Source organism: Mycteria americana, chromosome 6 (genome assembly GCF_035582795.1).
Source record: "Mycteria americana isolate JAX WOST 10 ecotype Jacksonville Zoo and Gardens chromosome 6, USCA_MyAme_1.0, whole genome shotgun sequence".
NCBI classification, from domain to species: Eukaryota; Metazoa; Chordata; class Aves; order Ciconiiformes; family Ciconiidae; genus Mycteria; species Mycteria americana.
The window spans coordinates 39,465,019-39,491,539 of NC_134370.1; the positions used below are offsets into that span (position 1 = coordinate 39,465,019).

A 26,521-nucleotide genomic window follows, 5' to 3' on the forward strand; every position below is an offset into this window, starting at 1 on the left:
AATGGACCTGTTGTTACATTAATAAAAAAAAGCACAGCTGCTTGAAGTGAAATTGGAATATTGCTGATATAAGTAAAAATATAATGGTTTATTTCTAAAGGTTGTTCTGGGGTAAGTGATAACCTGTCTCTTCCATGAGTTTTCCAGCAAGATTGGTAGTGGTACCTTTTGGGGCATGAGGTGCACTGTTTATTTCCTGTGTAATTTTAGGGATGGTTTTGTCATGTATACATTTATATTTGGCATTCTGAATGATATCTAAATGTGTAGCTTGCTACCAGGTTGCATGAAATGAGAAGAAATGCCCGTGGCACAGGTGCTGTTTACGAGGCCCCTCTCTAATGAGCGGAAGTGGTTCTCTCCTGCATAGGAATGAGCATAATTCCTGGAATGGCTGGTTTTGTTGCTTTGCCCACACCAAAGGACTTCCTCTGATCTTTATTAACTGAGTGCTTATTCTTGTTTGACATGCAAATACATTACAAGGCTGAGATTGAGGTCTATGTTAAGGTCAAATAAGTGCTTTGTATATGTTACGTCAAACTTATGAGGGGAATTTATTACTGTTTCTGGGAGCAAGATAACTTCTTGAGAGACAGAAATAATGCACTTACTTCTGTTATGCTGAAGTAATGATACTGAACAATGCATTACTGTGAGTTTTATCTCAATTTAAAATGTCTTACATAAGTGTATTAAAGGATAGACTACTTGGAATGTATCACTCCTGGAGCTCTTTTCACCATTTGGTCTTGACTTTGGGCTATTACATCCCATTATAAATGATCTGAATATCTTTATTGTATCCTACTATTTGAAATACACAGGAGCATACTTGTAGTTACTTGCTAAGTTGCTAAGTTTAATCACCTAATGTTGGTGATTAAAAAGTAAGTAAAAGCAAGAGTACTGTCTCTTTAAAAAATGGAAGTGCTCTCCTGACATGTCACTCTCTGAGAATCTTTCTGCCTATAAATTAAGCAAATGAGTTCTTACTATGTTTGCTTGATTTTTCAGTTGCATCCAGTGTTTCTCCTCCTTGTCCGCTGCACTTTTTGCTTCTATCTCTCTCCTCTTTGTCCTGACCTAAATATATATACTTGCTCCCAGGTAAAGGCTGTGATACTGCATGATGGTCACTGTCTCTCAGATCTGCTTAAATTCACCAGGGAAAAGAGTATTTGTGCTACGTGCAATGCAATTCCCTGTCTTGGCTATGAGGTGCTATGATAATAAACTACCACAGTAAACAAAAATTGGATTTGTACTACTTGTCTGAAAATACCCGCAGCATGAAGTAATTCCACCAGTCAGTGCTTGAAGTCCTGGCCCAGAAACAGCCATCTGCACGGTGGGGAACAGTGAACTCTCTTATAAAAGATAGCAGTGAACGGATCTGTGCCTCAGCATCTGCATGGTGCTAATCTTTCTCTTCTCTCCCACCCTTAACCCTTAATTTCTTTTTTCTTCCTTAAGCTAGTAAGATCAAGCTATATTGCAGTCTTCTGGGGAAAGCCCTGTCTTCTGCTAGCAACCTCTGAGGCTCAGCAAAGAAATGTTGAATAAATAAAAATAAACAGCAGCCACTGATCCTAGGCACAAGCAAGGTTTTTTTTCTTGGAGCACAAGAATATCAGCATACCAGGTTGTGTTAACATGGAGCAAAAATAGGCCTAGACGTACAATTACCTGTAGTCCTCAGCGGTGATGCCAGCTTGTCAAACCAGGATGTGTGAAAAGAGATCAGTGCTCTGTACTGTGACACTGTGACTTGTAAGATACACACCCAGCAACTTTTGTATGCTTAAGATAGGAACAGTAGTGGTAGAGGGTGCAGCAGTAGGTGTATGTCAGTGTTTTGCATCATGCTGTGGACATATTTGTGTGGTTTGAGCTTTGAGGATTCAGCCCCCTCCTTAGAATCTTTAAAATGGGGCTTATACCGTGAGCTAGTTAAAGGAATGGGTCAAATGCTCTAGCGTAAGGTTGGCGTGGATTTGGTTGTATCACCTTCTTGGTCACTGCCCAGTAACAGTGCTGGCATAAAGGTGTCGGAATTGTCGCTGGTACAAGCCCAGGAGAGCCCTGTATTAGATGTGCCTAAAGGGCTATGAAACAATGCCGTGCGTTTGGAGCACACTGGTGATTTGAGTTTGCCCAGTTTGAGGTTTCTGCGATGAAACCTAAATTTAGCACAAACCCACATCGACTAATTTTAACATTCTGCTGCTGCATGAAGCTCTGTCTAGAGTTACGCAGCATCGGTCATCATAGCTGAGGCTTGCCTTGATGCTCTAAAATAGTAGCTGGACTTCAGGTCTGGGTTTTTTTTCTCCCGAGACGTATTAATATTACAATGCTAAAGGCATGTATTTTGCAATACTGACCCTTTGTAGCTTCCATCGCAAGATATTCTTCCATCATGGTTAAATGTGGGTCTCAAAGCAATGAGCTGAGCCAACTCTGTAGAGCTCTCAACACCTTAAATAATTATTTGCATTGCTTCTGACTTTGCAGTGGGCTCTGACTGCACTCCTGTGCATCCCATACTGAAGTGAAAGCAGAATTGTTAGCTTGCCCTGGTCACTTGTGTGTGCAGTGTCTGTGGGTATTGCTGTGCAGCCGCTGCAGGGGTGGGATACAAGTCTGATAGCATCAGAACTGTGGCAGCTGCAAGGGGATTAGGATGAGATGGTTCCTAAATGCAATAATAATCATTGTAACCTGTAGTTGTGTGGATATAGATCTTTTAGTATGCAAAGCATGTTGAACCGTGCTGTAGGCTATCCCCTATGCCTGTAACTAGATCCTTTGGGTGGGGTGGGGTGAATCTGGTCAAGGGAATGGTTTTGAAACCCACTTAATAGCAACACTGCAAACTGGTGACAGTCATGCGATTCCGTAGCAGATAGTATCCAAGGCTTTGTTGTAACTCCGCAAAGAATTGCTCCTTCAGGAATATAAGGCAGCTGCTGTTCCCAAACTGTTCTTGTGTTTCTTACAGAAGTTGAAAAAAATGTTGAGAGCGTTAAACCTAATGAAAAGAAATATATTTGAATTGTAACTACATCACACAGACAATGCACAGGATGAGTTGTTTTGGAGGAAATGAGGAAATACTATCCAGTCTGAGCTTGTATACTTTACCTGATATAACTTAAAAAGCTTTGGATATATGATACAATGTAGAATTCCTATGTAATCTTGCATCCAGGATGGGAGAACAAGCTTATCGCTAAATAGGCTTCAATGCTAACAATTATAGTTTAGATTTTTATTCAAGTTAAGCCATAAATTATTTGTAGTAGAGTTGATGCATTTTTTCCACTTTAAAATTTTAAAGAAAAGATAGCATTCATTTATGTTGCACTGTGATAATTATCATCTTCATCTTGCATGTTTTTTAAATGTAAAGTAGAAATCTTAAACATACGAAAACAAAGACTGTAAGAAATTATAATTATGGGACAATTGGAAGTATAAAATGAATGTTTTAAACTGATGGTCTCTCCACCCCTCCCCAATTTATTTCAGGTTTATGACTCCAACTGTTGCGACAGCATTCTTCTGGAGCTGCGGGAATATCTGCCAAAATACTTCGGTGTCTGGTCACCACCTACTGCACCAAATGGTACTGTTCTAATTTTATCTGTTAATCCAAACCTCCTGGAAAAATCTTCTGGGGACTGATTTTTGGCAGTTGCGAGCTCTGTAGGGGTTTTTTGGTTTTGTTTTGTAACCCACTAATGTTCTCTCTAGCAACCAGTTCCAGTTTGCAGTCCTCTGGCTGGATTAGTTCTTTGGGGTCTTCCTCCCAGGGCAGATGGAGCATGACCGTTTGTATAGTAAATGTTTCCTGAGTAGCTGGACCTGATGCATATTGCCTTTGAGCTGCCGCTCTGCTCTGGGTCATGTTGGAGGAGTGGGCTGGTTGCACATTTATGTCTCGTCAGGCCATCAGGGCAAAAGACGGGTGCTGTGTGGGTGTGTAAGGAAGAAAAAATGGATAGCTTGGGGCCTAAGGGGAGGCATTCAAACTGGAATCTACTGCTGGATCTCCAGAGGTTGGATCCCATTGCCATGCCATATCAAACAAAGCAGTTATTTCAGCAGGTGCCCTTGCTGGGGAGCTCTGCTTGTCATCCGCTGTTACTGGTTTAAATGGAGCAAAGCTCTGGTATCTTAACTTTGTGTTTGTATAACATGTTACGAGTCAGGAACAAAAAGGTATTTTGGAGGACAATTGAGGTTGTCTCTTCAAGAGAAAATAGATATTATTGATGTCTTTGAAACAGAAACTAGTTTTTCTTCTGGGGACTTTTCTTATTCACACGGGGCAGGTGGAGCTTCTGGAACATACAGAAACAAAAGGATGCCATCAAGTTTATTTAAATACATGGGCACCAAAACTAGATGCTCTGCTCCTTTAATATAACTCTGTCTTCTTTTGCTCGTGCTGTCACTTGATAGACTTGTTTTCCAAAGAAAGTAGTAAGACACTGTCCAAAGACACTGTCTAAACTCTGCAAAAAGAAATGCGAGGAGGATTGTGGTAGCACCCAGCACTTTCTTGGCTCAGATTTGCCTTCACACTTTCATATTTGGCAATGACTCAAATAGCTCTACCGGAGCTATCTTTTTCCTTCCCTCATAATTTTACGTGTGTCATGGAGCTCACTTAATGTCCCCTCCAAATTGCAAATCAATTTTTTCTATTCACAGTAGGATCTTAAGATGTAAAAATACGTGGTCTAGCCAAGATACAGTAATTCAACACATCCCTAGTTTACTTTGGGAATTCACTAACACTGTGCACCATGGGGCTGAATTTTGGCAGGTCTCCATCAGTAAGTAGTTCAGGCATAGCCAGTAGGAGTAACTGTTTAAAGGAAGAGTAACTTTTGATTTTGTTTGTTTTGCTTCTTGAAAAGAGTGTGCACTATCGGGAGCCCTCTTCATAGAAAGCTATGGCAGGGGTTCAAACAAAACACTCCATTGCCAACTCTGTTATCTGTAGTATTAATGATTTTTGTGTAGTCCTGATAGAAATCAAATATATTAGCGATGACGGAGCTTAACAGAACGCAAGCGTGTTTGATACATCCAAAGCTAAGGAGGTAGCCATTCACACTGGAAGTCTTCTGTTGTTTAGCAGGTATTTGCAAATGCAGTTTTGCTAATGCTAGACGTGAAGGAAAACCTCTGTGATGCATTTGTGTGTGTGCATCAGTGCTTGGCACCAGAGGTGAAAAGAATCAGCAGTGTTGCATTTAGACTGCATGAAAAGTAGGAAAACAAGTTTAGAAATATAGGAAGAGGGGAAGTAATCGCACAGAGGAGGGACATGGAGAGGCTATTTTGGGGAAATCGGGGATGGGTTTGTTACCTGTCCCCCCCAAATCAGCTGTGGATTAAGCTCTGGTTCAAAAGATTGAACAATATGCCTAGCTGCTGTGGTGTGTCCCGTGACATTAGATGAGGGAATCTAGCTACTAGAAAGATATCTAATTCTTAGGTGTAGATTGAGGATGTATTTGTAGGTTTTTGCAGTCTTGACATTGGAAGCCTGACCTTTCCTTTGGGAGGCACTGCTCTATGGACTCTGGGGACACAGCTCCATACAACCTCTGAGTAGTGAACCCAATAATTCCCTATTGTTGCTAAATTAGCCATAGATGACTTCTAAAAAACCAAAATTAAATTAAACAATCTATCAGTTACTAAACTATGCTTGCTGCGTGTTCTGAGCTATATATATTTTTAAAAAGTGTTTTTGTAGAGGAGCAACAGCTTGCCAGGTTTGCCAGGGCAGAGAGAGGATGGCCATTGGTGTCCTTGTTTCATATAAAGTTCTTTTATTTATGAGATAGGGAAGAAGGAGGTCTCTTTGAATGGTGTCTTGTATGTGTAGCATGATAGTTGTTATCTTGAGTAGAAGAGGTTTGAGAGTTTGAGTAGGTTCATATAGACGTGAAGAGAATCGTAGGCTTGTGGTAGGGAAAAAAACCAGAGTAACTTAATTTAGGACCACTCTGACCTTGATCTGTGACCGTCTCTGAGTTTCCATGTGACAGGTAAGCAGGAACTGTGGTGGGTAAGGTGGAGAACACAAGGAGTTTATTTGCTTAGAGAAATATTTAGGGAGAGGCATCAGTCTTCTATGCTGGAAATGTAGATGAGTGGATGAAATTGCTAGCTAAAAGGGGTGAAATGTATTAAGTGTAAATGAGACCATAGGGACTGTGACAGAAAAGACAGACTGATATTCACAGTGTCAGTAAAATTTGTAAATAACTGTCCCATTGTGCTGAAATTGCATACCTAGTACTACTGCACAGGAGATGGAGTTAGAGGTGGATGACACGCCATCTCCCTAAGCTAATCTAAAATTGGAGTCAGACAATCTGATTTGAACTTTGGGTTCACTGGCATTGTGGGCATTTTGATTTTATTAATAAAGAAGTGGAAAAGTTGTTATAAAGATGTAGGAGCCATGTTAAGCTTTTTATATCTCCTGCTGAGAGTTCTGATTTTTGCTGCCTACTTGTTGCCCCTGCATGTTTTTTTTTAAGTAAGTTTACTGCTGCTCATTTCATACTGTGCTCTAATTTTTGTTGCCTAAACTGAGAACAGGGTAGATAAATATAAGCCATCTTCAAACCTCTCTTTTCTTGTTGCTGGGAGCAACTGAGGCTTTTCCCTGCTTATTCATATGTTTTGAGAGATGTCTTGTAAGTTATGAGAAGTCAGATGCCTCAAGTTATTTTGTCATTTCTCATTCCAGTGAGGACTGAATGCATCAGCATGTATGTGCTGAAGTCTGCAGTGGTTCATGCCGTGCATACTTGCTGAATTTTGGTGGTCTTTTGGTTTGTCTCCTTTGGGACTGTAGTAAAATATGTAAATGACATGTCAAGCCGCATCTTCCTGCCTCCTTTCCTGCCACTGAAAAATAGAAAGGGGGAGGGCAAGCCTCTGAGGAATGATTTGTTTAAATCCTTGAAATACATAGTCAGGATTATCTGCCAAAACTAAGATACAAAAATCCTTATGAGTTCTTTTTCCTGCAGGGGATTTTAATTTAATCTGGTTTTAGATGGCGAATGCGTGATTTTCAGAAGCATGTTGGGTTAGCAGTGTACTACATAGTAACTTAGAAAAACTGAACTGCTTGAAAAATCTGCAATTTTTTGCTTAACAAAACAAGGAGAGGAAGGAGAGTGCTCTAGTTATCTAGGCTCAGCTGCAGACTTGTTGATGACCTTGAGAAGGACACTTGGGGTCAGATCCTTAAAGACTATGAGAGCACCTGACTTGAAAAGGTAGAGCAGTGATATCTACTGATGTCTGAATCTGAAGCTTGCTTTGTTTGCCTTAGTCTTAATGCTTCGAGATATTCTAGGGGTAACTGTTGAAAGTTGTGATATGATCTGATACTGTGGTTTTGGGGTCTGTTTCAGTAGACCATAGGTCTTGAACACAATGCAAATAAGAACCAAACAGTGCCAGGAAAAAGGAAGCATAAACACGTGATGCATTTATCTGAAGCTGTAATGAGAAAAAATAACTTGGTATAATGCTTTATCTGTGGTGGCATTGCTCTTCCCGCAAGGACGAAAAGCTTTTTGAGAGTGAGGGTGTGTGCGTTGAACAGATGTAACATAGTCTTAATTCTGAGCTAGCAGTTAGCTAAGGATGAAGACTTAGATAATGCCAAAAAGTATGAGAGAGATGAGTCATTTCTGGATAATTCACGGGCTTTGCCAAGTAATCAGTATTTCCCAGGGTTGGTGTTAGCTCCTAAGTTATTTTAATGCTTAATTTTTTTTAAATAGTAATTGTTACATTTTTAGGAGGTCCGTAAGGGAGATATTCTAGCTTAACAGATCTGAAATGCTTGGGGAACTAAAAAGTGACAGATATTTAGAACTTTTAAATATTTTGGACGTGCTGAATGTTGGTGCTGTATACTTAAAAAGAGGGATTTGGACCAGCAGAGTAGAGGACAACGGATAACCATGGGTGCTCTAAAATGCTTTTGATGGAAAGAGCACAACTGTCTTGCCTGCATGTTGTCTGAAGGGAAGTATGCTAGGTTTTGGGAGATTTAACTTCTGCCTTTAAAGCTAGTTATTTTTATGAGTTCACTTTTTGTTGCATTATGGAAATAGATGTTTTACACTACTTTATCAACCCTAAAATACCACTGTATATAAAAACATTGCATCTAAACAATTTGTATAATTTGTGGTAACTTGCAATTTGTATAATTTTTTATTTGTATCACTTTGAGTCTGGAGGTGCTCACAATGTAATCCAAAGGGTTGTGGAGTTGGTGGTGAAGGACTGCAGCCATTTTCTGAGACATTTTTGTATTTATTTTCTTTCCTCACCTCCTATGGCATACCTCTGGCTCAGTGCTTTCAAGAGCTAAATACTGAAGACCTTGAATTTCATTTAGTTGTTGTTTTCTGGATTGTTTTAGAGTGATGACATGAATCTATTGATTACAGTGATTTCTGTAATATGGTGGGGAAAAAAGGATAGGTGTGAAGGATGACACTTAGGTTTTTACAATTTTTGTTTTAATAACAGATTGATAACAAGTTATATGGACTCCCCTGGATTCAGTAGTGGTTCCCAAAGCCCCGCAAAAGCTGTGCTAATATCTGACTGAATTAGACCTGTGTATAAAAACTTTGAATAGAAGAAGTGGCACCTGCTGTTCAGGTGATACAGAATACACTTCCTGGTGGGGAGAGTGTTTGTCCTGCTTCTCCTTAGGGGATATCTAGTGAGCAAATATCAAGTATATTTGCTGCCTGCAGCTTCTCAAAGTTAAGTATGAGTTATTTTAGCTTGGATATCCCTGCAGTTGTAGCTAACAAACCTGGTTTAGAGGTGAGCTAGTCTATAATGAAACTTTTTGCTGTAGCTATATTGATTCTGTAGCCCAAAGGACATTGAAAAGTACTGTAAGCTGATGCGGTAAGTTAGTTAAGACTGGATTTTTTTAAATAGTGTATTGGTTTGACATACTTTCCTGAGAATGACTTTACATGAACAATGTGCTTAGTCCCATTTACACATAAAGCAGGCATCTAAGGATTAAATCAAACCTATTTCAGATTGATATATATGTACTTTGGGGAATCGGGACATTCGATCATGATGGTGTAAAAATTGAAGCTCTAAGTAGGACTTACTAAAGTAATAAAAGTCCCTTTCATTTCTTACCCTTAAGAAAGTGTTTCTACTTACTAAGTGGAAATTGAACATTGCTTGTTCCCTTTATCTTGACTCTAACTGGTTTTGTTACCTGTCTGTACAGCTATCGAAACAAGGCACTTTGCTCCTTAAACTTGAACTGTTTTTGCTTGCTTTGGCAATTCCATTTTTGATCATGCTGCAGGAATGGGGAATAATACAATGTTTTTGTGTATTCAGATTGCATTAAAGCCAAAGAAATACACTCATGGAATACGCTGTACTTGAAAGAAAAACAAACTTTAATGTGAAGTTTGTCACTGATAACAGGTGGATTTGCAGAAGGTGAAGAATGAGACGTGTTAATGCTGTGTGTTGTCTTGGTGCATATCATGCCCTGGCAAGGGCTGGAGCTTCCTTCAAGCAGTGTTATCGGCAAGTCAAGCAGTTACTGAAGTTTGTTTTCTTGTTGTGTTCTGGCAATCGGTGCTGTAGATCATGTTGGTTATAGTCTTTTATCTGCACTGGAGAAAAACATAAACCAGTTTGACCAGGTTTTAGATACTCCTTTCAATCTTCAGGCCCTCCAAGGGCTTGGGGTTTTTCAGTCCACCCAGCCTCCCAAAGGAACTTTTGGAAATGGATGAAAGGCAGCCTAGGATTTGGGGAGTGTTTTCACCAAAAGGTGTGCCATGAGAAATGAGTACAGATGGGAGTGGGATAAAAAGAAGAAAAATGAGATGCATTTCGGCCCCTGTAGGGTAGGACTCTGAAATGTTAATTTCATTTTTCAAGTGACACAAAGAAAAATTGCTGGTTTAATTCTAGCTCTTTCACACAGAGAAAGAAAAAAACATCTCCATTGCAAAACCAGCCATGTAGTAACGTGCATTTGTATGTGCTTATTAATGCTATTTGAAGTATGTTAATGGCTTAATAAAAGCTACTCATGAATTTCATCTGGGCAATAATTTGAATGTGAGTGGTACGTTAGCACACTTCAATCGTATACAATTTGCTAAACAATAAGGCATTTAGAATTTAATGCCAACAGAATTTGTGGGTGTCAATGACCATGATTTAGTCTGTGTTCAGAGACAGATTTGACTCTTGAACTCACGTGGTGTTAAGCCTTAAACTATTCTCCTTCCTCCACAGCAGCTCAGCAGAAACTGTATAATTATTTTGCTTTGACCCACTGTTTATTTAAGTCTTGTCTTTTTAACAGATATGTATCTAAAACTGGAAGATGTGACCTGTAAGTTTAATAAGCCTTGCATAATGGATGTAAAAATAGGTCAGAAAAGTTATGATCCGTATGCTTCAGCTGAGAAGATACAGCAGCAGGTCAGCAAGTACCCGCTGATGGAAGAGATTGGGTTTTTGGTACTTGGCATGAGGGTAAGAACTTGTTTTGTTTTCAAATTCAGCTTATGCTCTGGCCTGTTGTCCCACACCAGATACAGTGGCTAATTTTTCTAGCAAATGACAATCCTCTTAAGTTTTATGTAAATAAAGTGTTATCTGAATATGTTGGTAGTACTGGTATCAACTGATTTGTGAAATATGTTCCAAAACACTGCTCTTGTTCACAACAAGTGTTTAACTTGGCTGTGTCCCTTCTGGGAATCTATTTGCAACCTGGATTCTGTATATGTGTACAAGAAAGGGGTTAGGACAGACCATAGTTTTTTAAAACTGAATGTAGTTGCAATTAATTCTTCTTGCATAGCAGATATTTCAAATTATCAAAGTAATTTTTTGACTTTGAGGTCAGAGATTTACATACTGAACCAGTCTTTGTAATAATTTAATAACAAGTTGTATCCTCTCCAAATTTTTCATCCTGATTTTTTTTTTTTTTTAAATAAAAATAATTTTTCTGTAATTTTTCTATTTAGGGAAGAGTAAGTTAGCTCTCAGAGGTGATGCATGTAGCTATAAATAGCTGCCTACGTTCTGCATTTAAAAAAGCTTTCTGCCAGAAGAAAACCTCTTTGATGCTTATGTGCTCGAGGAACAACTGTCAGGTGAAGGTTAGTTTGAGATGGATAAGGCCCTGCAGATGTCCGTCCTAACGCTATTACATTTCCTTATCTTAGGTGAGGAGAAAGATGAAGATACAGTATTTGTGTGCTGGCTACTCTAAAACTTCAATGTAAAGCAAAGCTGTACAGAACATTTATGGATCAGTAATACAAATGTGTTGATGTCAGTAATGAATTCCTGATGCAATGCATTTAAAGTACTTTTTTCTGCTATGATTGGCACAGGAATAATTTTTTTTTGATGTGAGATTTTTGTTTTCCTTCTCGCATACGCAAAGCTAGGGCTTCTCAAGCTCTGCATCAACAAGCATAAATGGCTGAAGACTTTGATAAGCTTCCCCTTTGCTGTTAGATAGCAACAGCACACAGATTGCACCATTGTTTGAAATAATTCTAATATCGCTGTAATGTTTTGTACTTAATTGCCTAGGCTCTCAGCCTTAACTCTGTCTTGAGATAAGCTTTTACAGCTATAAATTATGGTGGTCATGGGTAGTTATTATGTAAGCCTATGAGAGAGAACGTGGGAGTCAAGTCAAAAACCAGTCAAACAGTTTAGATCGAGAAGGAAGGCTGGAGATTATAGCTTTGGATTTGGCTTATGTCATTACATAACCTTTCTTATCTCGTGTAAAACAATGCACTTCACATCCTTTGTTTCACAACAGTGCGAAAGGAATGAATGCTTGCTTCCATGGTATTTTTGCTTGTGACTATTGTTTCTAACATTGTTTCTAACATTGTCATTTATTGGTATCTTTATCCTGTTGCAGAAATACTTTCGATTTCCTAATCCGAACTGTATGTATAATGATGGTTCCCCCAAGCATTGTAGTTTCCCATCTGGTGATTAACTGGATGAGATTTGTTTTGTGCCTTCGGTATCAAATCACATGTTGGAAGTTATTTTCCAAAAAGAATTCAAAAGGTTCCTTTTCCCCTCATGCAACACTTTAGCCAAGTCTAAATTCATAAAGCATTTTCTCTGCTCAGCCTGCCGCCTCTTGATTATGGGGTGCTCTCTGCCTGTCTGCTTGCTTTATTTTTGCAAGATTCTGGCCATAATGTAAAACACTCTCCTGTATGGGCATTTACTGCCTGTAACAGCTCATGTGCTGGATAAAGGTTGCTAGTGTTTGCTGGACAAAACATGGTATAACATGGTTCAGAAAGTAGAGGATTTTGTTTTTAAACTCTTCGTTCAGTGTTATTTTTAACGTGGAGGTGGGCTTGCTTATTAAGTTTCTATTTTAGAAGAGCAAGAAAGAGAGGGCCAGGAAAAATAGAAAATGTAGTTATCTGTTTTTTAAAGCACATATCATACAAGCTGTCATGAAAGAAATACAAGCAAAAATGTGTTATATGTGGGGGTTTTTTACCCCCAAATTTATTTATAGTGGGCTTTTACCCCAAAAGCCATTGATACAGCTTTTTTTAACACACTGGTAAATAAGCAGTCATCTGTTTATATATAAAATATGTATGGTTTGTCCTTAAAAGAAGCAAGTCTCCTATCTGGCAGCGCTTTGATTTATGTGCATAGTTCTGGCATTTGGCATGTGCTAAACTATATTAATCTTAATGCACTGAATAGACACAGTAAATGCATGAAAACGCATTTGGAAAATACAGTTATTTCAATAACATTGGTTAAAAACCCTATTTCATATTTAGTGGAGAGTTTCCTTTCTTTAATAGATGACGACATAGATTTGTTATGAAAGTAGTGAGAGTTTAAATGTTGGAAAACTAAGGTACAGTTCCAATAGCAAAAATACAAGTTGCAATATGGTTTCAGTAGTAGACATATAAATACATAAAAAATATCTTTGCAGCGCATGTGGTATTAAAAATAGAGTATTTTGTATGCTGTTGAATACCAGCAGAATTGTGTGGGTTGTGGTCTCATTTTGTATTCACAGTCCATTCAGAATCCACAATTCCTGATTTCTGCAGGTTTTCTTTTTCTTCCAGAACATCTTGATTGCAATATCGCGTAGTCCATAATATTTCTGAAACATGTTTTTAAAGCACAAACTGGTGATTATGTAACTTTACCAGTATAATCCATCATTTACTTTTATTGTTTGTGCCTATGAACTATTGCATGCAGTAATGCAGATACCTCATCAAAGCTGTTTTTACAAGTGAATTTCCTAATCTACAGCACATGTTCCTGCAAGATATTTTTAAAATTACTGTAGCTGAGTCTGTTTTATGAGTTCTTTATGAACCCTTTCTAGTATTGTGGTATTTTTCATAAGCTCTGTTGTGTTGTTAAAAAGATTTAGGAAAGGAGGAATAATAAAGCTATTAAATCCTGCATCTAGTGTTCATATTCTTCCACAGTAAAAAATGACCAGAACTGGGGTTTTGACATTTTTAAGGCTAATTCAAGCTTTGATGGTTAAGAAAAGAGGAAGACAAAACAAAAACTACCCCCCCCCACCTTCCCCCAAACTAAAACAGACAAAACAAACCACAGCAAACCAAAGAAAACAACCAAAAGCCCTGAAAAAAAAAAACCCAACCATCCAAACAAGTAAGCCCCCCCCACCCCCCAAGTCTGGAAATAGGTGTCTGCAGTGCTTGAAATGAGCAGTAAATCAAGGCTCTCGTTGGTTTCTCTGTGCTGGCTTTGTTACCTCTGTGCACCACTACCTCCTCTGCTTTTCTCTCTTTCCACTTTCACTCCCCAGTTCTTGCAGTTGAGTTCGGCTCATCTGTTTCTCAGTCTGATGGTGCCGAATCCATGCTGTGGAACTGAATGCAGCAATTCCTCGGAGTCCGGTATCTACTAGTGGATTGAAGGGTATGTTTCAGAAGTACTTCATTTGTAGAGTTCAGGAGATTCATCTGTCATACTCTTGGGCGAGTTCTAGCAGATGGGTACCTTGGCATTTTTTTTGAGCAGTTTTTCCTTACATGAAAGACTCGTCATGTGTATGACAGCTGGTCCACTTGTCCTTATGGTTGATAAGATTTCCTGTATGTTAGGAAAAAGCTGATGACAGATGAGATGAGAGATGCCCCCCCCCCCCCCCCAAAAAAAAAAAAAAAAAAAAGGAGGCATAAAAGAAATTTATTCTAATGAGGTGCTCCATGGAAGTTCTGGGAGTCCAAAATTATGTATTAAGCTATTTTCAAAATGGTTCATGATTTAACTTCAGTGTCATTTCTTTTATTTAGAAGATGATTAGTCTGCTTTTTCACTGAATTAGTTTCAACATAATTTCATTCTACAACTTCTTTATGTAAGGACCTTACTAAAACTTTATTGATTGTCAGAGCATTTGGTGGTATACATCATCATATAAAGCACTCTGTCAAATACCAGAAGAATAAAGAAGCAGAATAGATAGAATAGTATATAAGTATAGTCTTAGAAATGGGGGAGCGGGGATGTGTCCTTCCTGTGCTGCATTTTCAAGCCAGCAGCAAGCAGGGATATGTGTACTTTAATCACTTGTGGTCTGGCAACAACATGAGTTGTTGGTTTTTGGTTTTTGTTTCTTTTTTGTTTGGTTGGTTTTGGTTTTGGTTGGTTTTTTTTTTTTTTTTTTTTGAAAAGGCGGGGGGACGTGTTTAGTTAAATGGATTTAGATAAATGGGCATGCTCTCAGCAGCAGTAATAGTGTTATAGCATTACTATAAAGTAGTATTATCAAATAAGAGAATGTATTTTAAAAAAATTCTCCCTTTGTTATTTTTTATTCAAATCCTTGTTTTACTTTCTTTTGGAAAAAAAAAATAAGGCTTCTTAAACTCAGTCTTCTATGGTGGCAGGATCAGTCCCTGAGAGATCACAGGACTGCAGAGTAACTTAGGTTCTTCAGACATGAAGGAAACATATATTTATATAGGGACAATTGTGAGGTCCAGGCAAAAGGTACCCAGTTGTGGGTGTGTGTCTCAGCCTGGCACTGGAGTTACCCCCTGTGAAGGTGGTGGATTGATGCTGATCTTGGATGTCCTCGGGTTATCTGGGGTGCTGCCTGCTTCCCCCCCGCTTTCGACTTGGCTCCAGTTTTGGAAGCAGGCTGGGTACTGACCTTCAGATGCCGGTTACGAGCACAGAGGTGCCTTGCTGTAAAGAGAAAACTCTGGTAATATTTAAAAGCTTGCTCTTGCCCGTATGAGTGTAAAATAGGGGTGACTGTTAAGTATATTTACGGGAAAAAACACAAGGGGTGGACAGCGCAACCTTTTGCCTTTTGAAGTCTGGATGTCTCTGCATCAGAGCGTGTATCTCTAATCTCCGTGTCCTTGCTTAGAAGAGCAGGTCCCCTGCTGCCCTTGCGGGGCATGTGGAGGAGCAGGGACAGGCACCGGGAGCTCCGTGGGAAACTGCTTCCCAGGCGCCGGCTAGTGCGTGGGAATGTCAGTGACACACAAGTCCATATCATGCATGCAATCGAGTTAGCCTTCATTCTGCAGGTACCCCTCTGTAGTACTGTACGAGCCTGCTCGAAATTTTTCTTTTTCCCCAGTTTCAGTGATGTGGATTAGTTAATATTTTTTGCAGATGTGAAAGAGCTCTGCAAGTTATTTAATAGAGATTTTTATTTGTACTAGCAGCATCTCCACCAAACAGACTAGCCTTAATTAATATGTATTTAAATTATACTTTCTGGAAGTTAGAGAGTTGCCACAGATAAGTATTTGAACAGTGTGTGTATTTTCTGCCTCACCATGGAAGTCGGTACTGAATTACCGTAAATAACATTACATAATGTTCGATATTTGTTTTCCTCAATCTAGTCTTCAGCTTAATGTCCTAAAGCTGCAGTTGCAGGGTTTCCAAACTGTGTATCTCACTGTTGAGATCTTGCTTTTTTAAAGACCACACTGGACCAACTTTTAATTTTAGCTCAAGGTTTCCCTCAGTTCAAGAACTTCAGGTGAACTAACCGTAATTGAAAAAAGGGTACAAAAATGTGTGTATATGCAAGCAGCAAGAACTTAACACCTTGTGGGGAAACAAAAGCTAAGTGCAGGTTGAAAAAGTCCAAAGATAGTTTCTCTTGATAGCTAATCATCTGGATTTTTTGATGTGCTGCCCATACAGAGTCCTTACTACTAATAATTAAAAACCTGAACCTGTTAGCATGCTGGATTCCAGTTCTGTTTATGCAGAAAACTCACCAAATGGGAGCTGCTTGTAGGCACAAGGAGGAGCCTCCACATTGTCAGCCAAAACAGCTCTGATCTTGTGTAGTAAGAATGTCCAAAACTCACTGATTAAGCAAGAGTTTTCTTGAAGGCAATGTTTTGCAAATCATATAAGGAGTTTTCTTTGTCTTGCACTATACAGTGAAACTCCTTGTGAATACAGAGCAAACATGGGCTGTGGCAGGTGGACAAGAAATGAGATTTTCCTGTCTAATAATTTCTTGGCCATTGTTAAGGTTACAGATTTGACTTATTTGACTTGTCATTGTTTTGACAGAAATGGGCTAGTACAGACAGCTGCAACAACAGGGATACAGAAAAAGGTTGGTTCAAAGGCAAATATCCTTTTCGGAAGGGTTAGCAGTAGCTTAGTAGTGGTGATGGCATGAACAAAGGCACAGTGAAGCAAGAGGTCTGTAGGCTAGGAAGTTGATTTTAGTCTTCTGCTACTGCAGCACGGCCATCGCTGTGTTTTGGGCGGGTAGGTGAGGGTGAAGCAAGAACTAGTGAAAGATTATTTCTGTTTGAACTTGCTTTTCTGTTCCTCTGCTTTCAGTATGGGGCTTAATGTATTTGGATTTGGTTGAGGTATCCCAGGAACATTTCAAATAGTCACTTCCCTGCAGTTGAGAAAAGGCTTGAAGCAGTATTAAGAGACAGCTCTTTGGCTAACGTGAATACTTTCATGATTACCTATATATGTTACCTATTGTCTGCAGCCAAGCCCATTGGTAACCAAGGGTGTTCTGAGTCTTTGCTTGTTCACGATATAGTTAAATATATACATTATACTGTTGGTATATGTGTAGGACTTGGTAGTCTGTCATTGACCATTTTGTATAGTTAAAAATGCACTGTTAATGCAAAACATGCATATCTGCCTGCGTATTTTTAAACTATTAGAAAGCCATTTGGGGGGAATGATTTTGTGCAAATTATGAGAAGGGGTAGAATGGCTTCATGGGAAACCCAGCTCAGAAGCATAGGGGACTTACGTGCTGCTCCAGTGTTTCTTTGGAAAACAAAATGAGCTTGCAGATCTTAATCGGCATTTTTGAGCAAGTGCCCATGTCACGAAAACTGTTAGCTCCTACGGAGGAGGAGATGAAGTTCTGGTAAACAAGATTGTTCATTCAGAAGTGTGCTGCAGTGCTGGTGTATGGAGGAAGCTGCCCCTAGACCAACTAAATAAGAATGTTTAATATTATTAAAATGAAGACACAGCTAGTGAAAACTTAGATGTAGTCACCAGACTCTTTATTCTCTTCCTAAGGCATACTTTTTTTTTTCTTCTTGCTTTATTTAATTACCTTTGGCTTGTGGCCCTTTAAATTTAAAAAGGTTTTGAAACTTTTTTATGTTATTGAAAGTAACTTTGGTACCTGAAGTAATCTGTGGGTTCATACGTTGTATGCTGTACCTCTTTTATGTGCTTTGGAAAAAAACCAGAAAAAAGCGGTGAAAAATGATTGGTTTTGTGAAACCAAAATCAGACTTGTCAGATGCCTGTTTAGAATAACTCACCTCTGCTATGCTCTTCTGCAGTTTGTAGATATCAGGGCCTCAGTTTCTATAACTATCATAACAGTGGAAATAGGAATCATAACAGTGGGAAGTGTCTCTGCTACCAAGTGAGTTTAAACATTCAGGCTTAGAACTGTTATTTCTTTAGTATAACCAGAATTATTTACTGCCCCTTCAATTCATGGTTGATGACTTACATCAATTTCCACACACTATGATTTAAGTTCCTTGGGGACCCTGAATTTAATTAATTCTCTCTTTGTCAAAATAAGAGCTATTTGAGACTTTTCTTCCCAGCTGCTTTGCGAAGCAGGAGTTATGGACCTGTGTTTTCATATTGTGCTTGTTGTGGTTTGGATGGGGGAGGGAGCTTTTGGGGGGGCTGCAATGGAAACAGAGTTCTTCATTTTTTTTAATTATTGCTCACATACCACTCCTTTTTATGCACTGATGTTTCACTGTCCTGGACTTCCTCTGTGGGTTACAGCAAGGAAGAGACCCCAAAGGAGGGATCAGGGGCAGGCACCTCACCGGTGTGCCCCAACTTGCTTTCTGTGGGATCCTCTCTTTTTACGGCGGGTGAAGGGAGGGCACAGCGCTGCAGCCAGGATGGGTGCCGCAGGGTTGGGTGGTCTGAACAAGTGCCAAGCACAAAGTTTCTGCCAGAGACAACTGCCTGCTTGGTAACACCAGTCTTTCTGCAAATAAGAGTTGTCTACGCTCTCATAAACAAATTATACTTGGGCCTGGCTGGCTGGCGTGTTTCTACTATGGAAATTATTTCAGTTAGAGAGAAAATGTGTTTCTATGTAAAACATTTTTTAATTAAGTTGTTAAGCTTGTACAATTCCTGATATGGACAAAACTGTACCCGTATGAGTTGCCTCCCTTTCAGTCGAGAGCTGATATACCACTATCAGTGCTGGAACTGAGCTTTCACTCGACTGCTGTCACTTATTTAGTATAACCTCATTTGTGCCAACAATTATCATTTCAGATGGGTCTCACAGAGCTGGGCCTTCCTGGTCACATCATAGTATTTCTTACTGGTTTGCTGCTGTGCTTAATATTTTTATAGTTTTAAGAACTGCAAAATAACTGCATTGAATTTTTGAGTTTGTTACGTCTTACTGATTTAATACTCATAGTAACATGGGTAGGAGTATGACAGTTTCAAGTCTTAGCATTGATTTGCAAGGCGGGTGCCATATAAAATGTTTTGCCATAATGGATATGTTGCTTTTTGCCAACATAATGATGTCTTTCTAATGCAGGAAAGCTGTAGCTTAGATCAGCCCCCAAGATGTGAAGGGGGATCAGAGCACTAAAGGGCAGTGCTGACTGCTGCAAGTAACTTAAAGCTATGCGAGGGATAAATGGTACCAAAGATTTTGTAGCCTGTCTGTAAGGTGTCTCATACTTCTGCAGAAATATTGGTTGTTCGAAGTAAGTCCAGAGTTACTTCCTTGTTTCTTGCAGGTTTACCATGTCTCTTCTGACAGCTATGAGACGCAAAACCAGCACTATGGAAGGAGCTTGACAAAGGAAACAGTAAAGGATGGTAAGGGAATTTCTGTGTCAGAATTTGGTGCTCTTGGATATTTATCATTTATTTACTTATTTATAGAACTGTATGGAAAAAGTAGTCTATGTGTTCCTGTTTTAGAAATCCCTTTTTCTCCTCTTGCCAGATGGGCCTTTAGCAGTTTCCTGTATTTGAACTACCTGTCGATCCTAAATTAAGTTTGTAGTTGGCTTTAACAGTGGTGCAGTCTATAGGAATTTCTTCATCACATGTTTTTTACTGCTAATAAGGGTGTGATAGTGGTAGAATTCAATTTCTTTGCAGCTTTGAGACTATAATGAAATAGAAAACCTTTAGAAGTATTAAATTTTTATAATATATGTATTTTTATCTCTAGTTGTCTTCTGTGAATATATCCTGTCTTTTGTATTAGAAAGTTACTGTAAATGCATCTTTCGGTTAAAATGACCTTGGTTGAAGTCAATCCATAGGTTGCTCTACATTAACAATAAATAAAAATGCTACCGTTGTACATCTGTTTGGAGGTGATAACTATTTCAAACTAGTTATTAATTGATGTCTGTTCATCACCAAGAGACAGAAGGACACATGCACAAACACACCCCTCTCGAGAGTTGGCACTAACTTGTCAGCTCTGTCACTCATGATAAAGAGCTGCTTGAGCTTCTTTATCCCTGGAGAACTTCATGGGTCCCTGCCCAAAACTGTCCAGATGCTTGCTAAAATGACATGGCGAGCAGGAATCATGTTCATCTACTGTTTGATTGATACATTGATCAGTTAATTTTATTTACAATCCAAGCCCAGTCTGTAGTATTATACAGCCAGCCTTACACAGGTGAGGTGACTGAAGGTATCTGAGTTCCTTGGTTCGCTTCTGATGTAGTTAATTGCCTGAAAGGAAAGTATGTGAATGCTGTCTGTTTCTTCAAGAACTACTCGTATCCTGAAAGAAATGAAGAATGTTTGATTTCTTTTCAGAGGTGGAAATAATCCTAAAATGTGTCTTCTATTTCTTGCAGGCATCTCAAAGTTTTTCCACAATGGGTACTGCTTGAGAAAAGATGCAATAGCTGCCAGCATTCAGAAGATTGAAAAAATTTTGGAGTGGTTTGAGGGCCAGAAGCAACTCAACTTTTATGCAAGCTCATTACTATTTGTTTATGAAGGCTCATGTCAGGCAACAACTGTGCGGTTGAGTGATGTCACCTTGGCAGAGAAAAGAGGAGTGCCCAAAGGACTGTTATCAGGTGGAGACATACTGGAGTATAATAATAATATTCATGTAATAAATTCTACAGAGAATGGAAAAATTGAGGCCTCTGTAAGTAAAGGCTTGTCCAAATTTTATGCACTTCACAAAAAGGCATACTCTAAGAGGCACCACAGTCAACTCTCACTAAAAGTTGAAAACTTGGAGCAAGACAACGTGTGGAAAAGCAGCACATGCATTACGCAGGAGCATCTGAACGGAAATGTTATACCCCAACTGGAAAAAGTTTTCTGTCACATGCCAGCAGAGATCAAGGAAAGCGCAAACGTAGAAGTCCGAATGATAGATTTTGCTCATGTGTTTCCTAGCAACACAAAGGATGAGGGCTACATTTATGGTCTGAAGAATTTAATCACAGTACTTCAAAATATTTTGGATAACTAAATTCTTTGCTATGGTTTTTATGGGGGGCCAATGATCAAGAAGAGCAACAACATGAAGAATTTCTGCACTTGTAATGCTGTATAACTGGGTTTGTATTGTTCTATATTTTATTTGTCTTTGTACTTTTGGTAGAAGGGTTTAACTTTTTATAATCTCACTCAGGAAAATAATTGATAGTTAATTAGGGAGTGTGAAAGGATGAGGATACTTGAGATTAAGCAGGATAGATAAATTAGTAGGATGAAATGTATATGGTTGGCTTAAATCCAACGAGTACAGTTGTACAATAAGCAAGGGTTATGTTAGTTCCCATAATGACTTTAGCGTAGATAACATTTGCCCACTTAGCCTTGACACTGAGCCGTATCTCCATTAACAAGTTTTTAGAAAATAGACTGAAAACTGTAAGTGCAGGCTTGATGTCCTCAGTGCTGCCCTCTTGTGTTTACTGTATTTAAATAACTGGAGTTAACCCTACTTTGAGAGAAATCCCATTTTGAGTCAGTAGTCTAACCTGGAAGCCAGTGTATCAAAAAGTGCTTTTCAATGTCACGGGATGATATTGCTGTTATTTCAACACTGGTGTGGGCGCTTCCCCTCTTGGTGGTTGTCTGTAGCCAATGTTCACTACAGACAAGCTACAGCGTAATTTGTGTTGAGGTGCTAAGAAAATGCTGGAGTAAAATGTAACAGGCTTAAACTGCACAACTGCTAGAGAAACTGTTTGTTCCAAAGGAAGAGTAAAAGAATGCAAATGCGAGGTGTTCCAGGAACTAATTTGGTTTAGGAGATAAAGTCAATCTGTTAATGGAGCGTCTGATGTTGCGACTAAGGGAAACGTCTCATGCCTTTGTTCTGATGGCCCTTCTCCAAAAACATTGCTTTTAAAAGCTAACTAATTGAATGGGAAAACAAAGCATTTTGAGTAAGCATACAGAGATTTCCTCTAGCCCTTTGCCGCTTGTATTTTTGCAACAAGCGTTTCACATTTCCACTGCTGGGGAGCACCGACTGGAAACTACGAGCAATACAGGTGAAGGACCCTTTACTGCGAAGATCCAGTTCAGCCCTGGAGCAACCAGACGTACCTCTGTTTGTCGCAGCGGGGTTGTGGCTCTCTTACCCTGGGCTAAAGCAGGCTTTTTTTTTTTTTTTTTTTAATGGCACGCAGGCAAGCTGTGTAATTTGAAAGTTGTCCCACTTCCTTCTTTTTCACAGCAAAAATGAAAGCTTTCGTATGGAATATTTGAGATCAGGATGATGTATCCAAAGCATTTTTGGTGTGTCTCTTCTATACGCTGTGTATGTGGCTGTCCTACCACGCATATATAGTCAGCTATACAAAAAGTTAGGACAGAGGAGTCTTGCCATCCATAGAGCAAGATTTTAATGCTTTAAGCAAGCCCCAGAAGTAAAACTTTTTAGAATGGATTTGGTCATTGGAAATGTACATCTCTTACATGTGGACTTAATGTGACACTGCGGCCTTGCTGCCCTCTCTGTATGATGTTCTGCACTATGCACTCATTTGTGTATGTGTTTTTGCAAGTTCTCGATTTGACGTGTTTTCTATATCAGAAAGAGATAAATACTTTTTGAAACAAATATGCTGTTTTAAATAAAGCTGAAATTTTAGCTCTTTGAGAACCTGGGTTAATTGGAAGAAACAGGGTATTATGTGTAGAACTACATTGTTTAAACTTTAGAGCTAATATTGGCCAATACATTCAAGAATGAAACCAATCTGTTAGTAACGTAATGTTTTTGAAGCATGGTAAAAGACACTTGCAGGAGGGGCAGTATCATTTTGTTGAAAATTTTATGCAAATTGTGGTGAAGGCTGAGGGGAAAATATCAGGAAGATAAAGTATTTTTTTTTCTACCTGGTATTTCCGTTGCATCATATAGTTAATATATTCCCAACTCTCTGTGAACCAATTTAAGCCATATTCTAGGAAGACTTTGTGGTTTTGTTTGCTTTGACGCTGGTTTCTTTGTTAAGATTTTGTTGTTCTATCACGTAAATAGTCAACACTAGAGTAGTCTAGGCTGGTGGTGGCCTTGTATGATAAATTCACAATGTTTTATAGCAAATACGGGGGAAAACATTTATACATCTGAATTTTTGTCCTCTGTAATTCATCTCTTCTGGATTTTAATCCGTTTTGTGCCAGAGAAATCGGACATCTGCCTCAAGTCAGTTATTGGAAAATGATCTGTATGCTCTTAGTATAAGCACATTCTCCCGTCTCTGCTTTAAGATATACGTCTTCAGTGTTAGAATGCTCTTTAAGTACTGGTTGTTGTGTTGACTATGGCAGTGTTTGTAATGCACCTGGAATATTGTTAAACTGTCAGAATATTTTGAATAAAAAAAATAAAATAATTTTATCATGTTTTTTTACCAGTAGTTATTACGGATGTATTTCTGTTAATTTAAAATGTAGCTTGAGAGACAACAGTATTTTTAATTGGAAGTTGTGTAAATAAAGCTTACTGTAGAGGTGTTTTGGCATAGTACCAGCTGTGAATTTCAGCCTGCAAAGGCATTACATTCACATTGTTCTTGCACATTTTAGATCTGGTGTTTGTAGTGTCTTGTATCTGACCAGATTGTTTTCAGTTACAGTTGGAGATGTATTCACAGGAAACATTAAACAGATTACAGAATTAATTAGAAAATGAAGAGGGAGACACTGGTCACTAAACATATGCATTGCCATCAATCTCCCTCCCTCCCAGTGATGCCTCTTTTGTTCTCTGTACGAAGCATACAGGGCAGGTGACAGTTACATGGAAATCTTTACGGAAGTGGTAACAAGGTTTACAGGTAATTCTGTCCCATAAAACTGAAAGCAGGTCCCTTCCCCGGACTGGTGTGGTATATCTGAGTGCTGTTGTCATTGATGAAACCCATCTGTTTTGATTTTAAGCAATAAGAGTTTGATTTAGCAGAATTGATTGTCAAAAGGGAAGATTCATGGAAGCATTGTTGTTCATGTACTCTCTGAGAATATACTTTTCTGAAGACTTTCTACCTAGGTGATTGAGAATTGTGTATAGGCTTACCTAATGAGAGCTTGAATTGTATAAAGTTTTATAAAAAAGCATTTACATATATGGTATTTTTGGATATGGGTGGAATTTATTGCATAAATTACATTGGAAATTATTATACCATTATGAGATGTTTAAAATATTTTAATCAAATCATTTTATGAACTAAACAGGAGACTTTATGTATAGTTGTGATTCACATGAAACTTGTACTGTTTTCCATTTTTTTCTGCTGTAATGCATAGTCAGACTGTTCTTGTCCATAACCCTACAGTTTCATGGAGAACTTTTAAAGTATTCAGTAGATGAGGAAATCACTAATTCCCTTTAGTTTCCTTAACAGAATGTATATGTTCTTGAAATACTTCAGTGCACATGATTTTTTAAGTAATGGTAGTGTATTATACATCTAGAGCCCCAGTAAAACTTCCTTACCTGCAGAGAGCTCCTGCTGATCTGAGTCTGGATTATGCAGTATATAAAATGGGCCTTTTCAGATGTAACAACAGTAGTGGCGAAGGGAAGGTATCACCTGTGCTGGCCATGTCAGGTGGGGGTGTTTACAGCCTGCACTTAAAATAATTGTAATTGTTTTCTCACTTCATAATGTGAAGTACTGTCAAGCTAAGGAAGACAGTGGAAGGATAGAGACTCACATCCACATCTGCTGTTTGAAGTTATTAGTTGTTAATCCTCCCTCCTAATTTTTTTTTTTTTCCCTTCAAGTAAGCTTTCCTCCTGAGTGCCTTCTTCGGCCTTTGCTACTGGTAACCTTCTGTAGCAGCATTGTGGAATGATTTAAAGTGACATTTTTATTTACTAAAAAAGCTTACGCCCCGTAACTGCTCTTAAAGTGCAGGTATTGAAAAACCACCATCACAATGCCTCAAATACTGTGGGAAATGCAATTTGCCTTTTGCACTCTTTCCCATGAAAGAGTAGGAGTGGAATATTAGTGGAGAGCATGCTTCAATGGGGGACTGGATCGTACGTTTTATGAAACTTCTTTATCTGTGTTGTGAAGAGGACATTTTGGGGGCAAGGTGAGTGACAGCCAAACTGCGTGAAGTTTTCCTTTTCTTACTGCAATTAATATTGAGGTTTGGGTTTAAGAAGGTAGCATAGAGGGAAGTGGTGAAAGTTCATAAGGAGTCCTGAGTAGGACATCTGGTCAGTTCTGCAGTGCAGGTAATGGCTACAGATAAGATCCAAAGGCTGCAAGTCTTCGAGTATCTTGCAGGGAGAATATGCCATGCATGTTCATCGAGTTACAACAGACCGTTGTAGGATGTTATCTGTGAAGTACATTCCTCTCCATAGCTGCAGGCCAAATACTGCCCGTTTTCCATGTTCACAGCAATCTATAAATGACAGCTGCAGAGAAGGTTGTCATCCAAAGGACAAATGTAACTGAGCAGTGTTTGAAAGGGGGAAAAAATGAGAAAAGCTGAGGATTGTACATCAGAGAACACACTTCAAGAAATACCTTTTACTGTAGTCTTGTTTAGTGGAGATGGGCCCTGTGTATTTGGAGTTTAATTTGTTTGTTATATGACATTCAACAGCAAATAGTCAGAACAAAGGTACTTTAAAACCACCTTAGTTTGAATCATGTACATTGGTCCAAATACTTTATTTTTTTAAAAAGTGACCTATGAAGTAACTTCCAAATATAATGTGTGTTGCACCTGACTATAAATGAACCTAGAGTGCACAAAGGCACTTTAATACTCTGGGAACTGTACTGGAAGATAAATGAAAGCATGTGAAATTGCACCTGATGTTGTGTTGTTAATTGTTTTTAAAATCTAAAATTCTACATTAATTATGCTTGACGGATGAATGTGTCTAGGCTGGTCTCAGTTTCTTTGATTCAAGTGTCTAAAGCTGTCACTCAATCTCATTTGTATGTGTTTGTAATTTCATTTGCTATTTTTTGCCATTATTGGACTGCAGGGGGTATTGTTAATATTACATGTGTTTATTTTATAGAACATTGTACTATGCTATCTACCAACTTTTGTAACTTAATTATAAGTGATATTTAGGGTAATTCTAATAGCTGTATATTTGGCAAATTATTAAAATTTTCTGCAAGTGACTTGCAAGTATAATTGGTTTCTTTTTAATACAGGAAGATTGTTGAGAAACAGTTTTCTTGAATGTACCTGCACTGATTAATCCCTCCTTCTTTCTCTGCTTTTCTATGTGCTCTATGATGGGTGTTTACCTTGGATTTACCAGGTTTGCTCTTCCACCATATTTTTGTCATGGCATCCATTGCCATTGTTTGTTGGGATTACCTGCCTT

At 38.7% G+C, this 26,521-nt stretch overlaps 1 protein-coding gene across 1 annotated transcript in view; it reads left to right on the forward strand.

The window, feature by feature from the left end:
- IPMK (inositol polyphosphate multikinase) overlaps positions 1-26,312 on the forward strand; it is a 45,025-nt gene extending 18,713 nt beyond the window's left edge. Inside the window, exons 3-6 of the mRNA XM_075505432.1 lie at positions 3,535-3,631; positions 10,436-10,608; positions 19,431-19,512; positions 20,520-26,312. Of these exons, the coding sequence (XP_075361547.1) occupies positions 3,535-3,631; positions 10,436-10,608; positions 19,431-19,512; positions 20,520-21,154 (987 nt within the window). The 3' untranslated portion in view covers positions 21,155-26,312. The remainder of the gene's footprint in view (positions 1-3,534; positions 3,632-10,435; positions 10,609-19,430; positions 19,513-20,519) is intronic.
- The last annotated feature ends 209 nt before the right edge of the window (positions 26,313-26,521 follow it).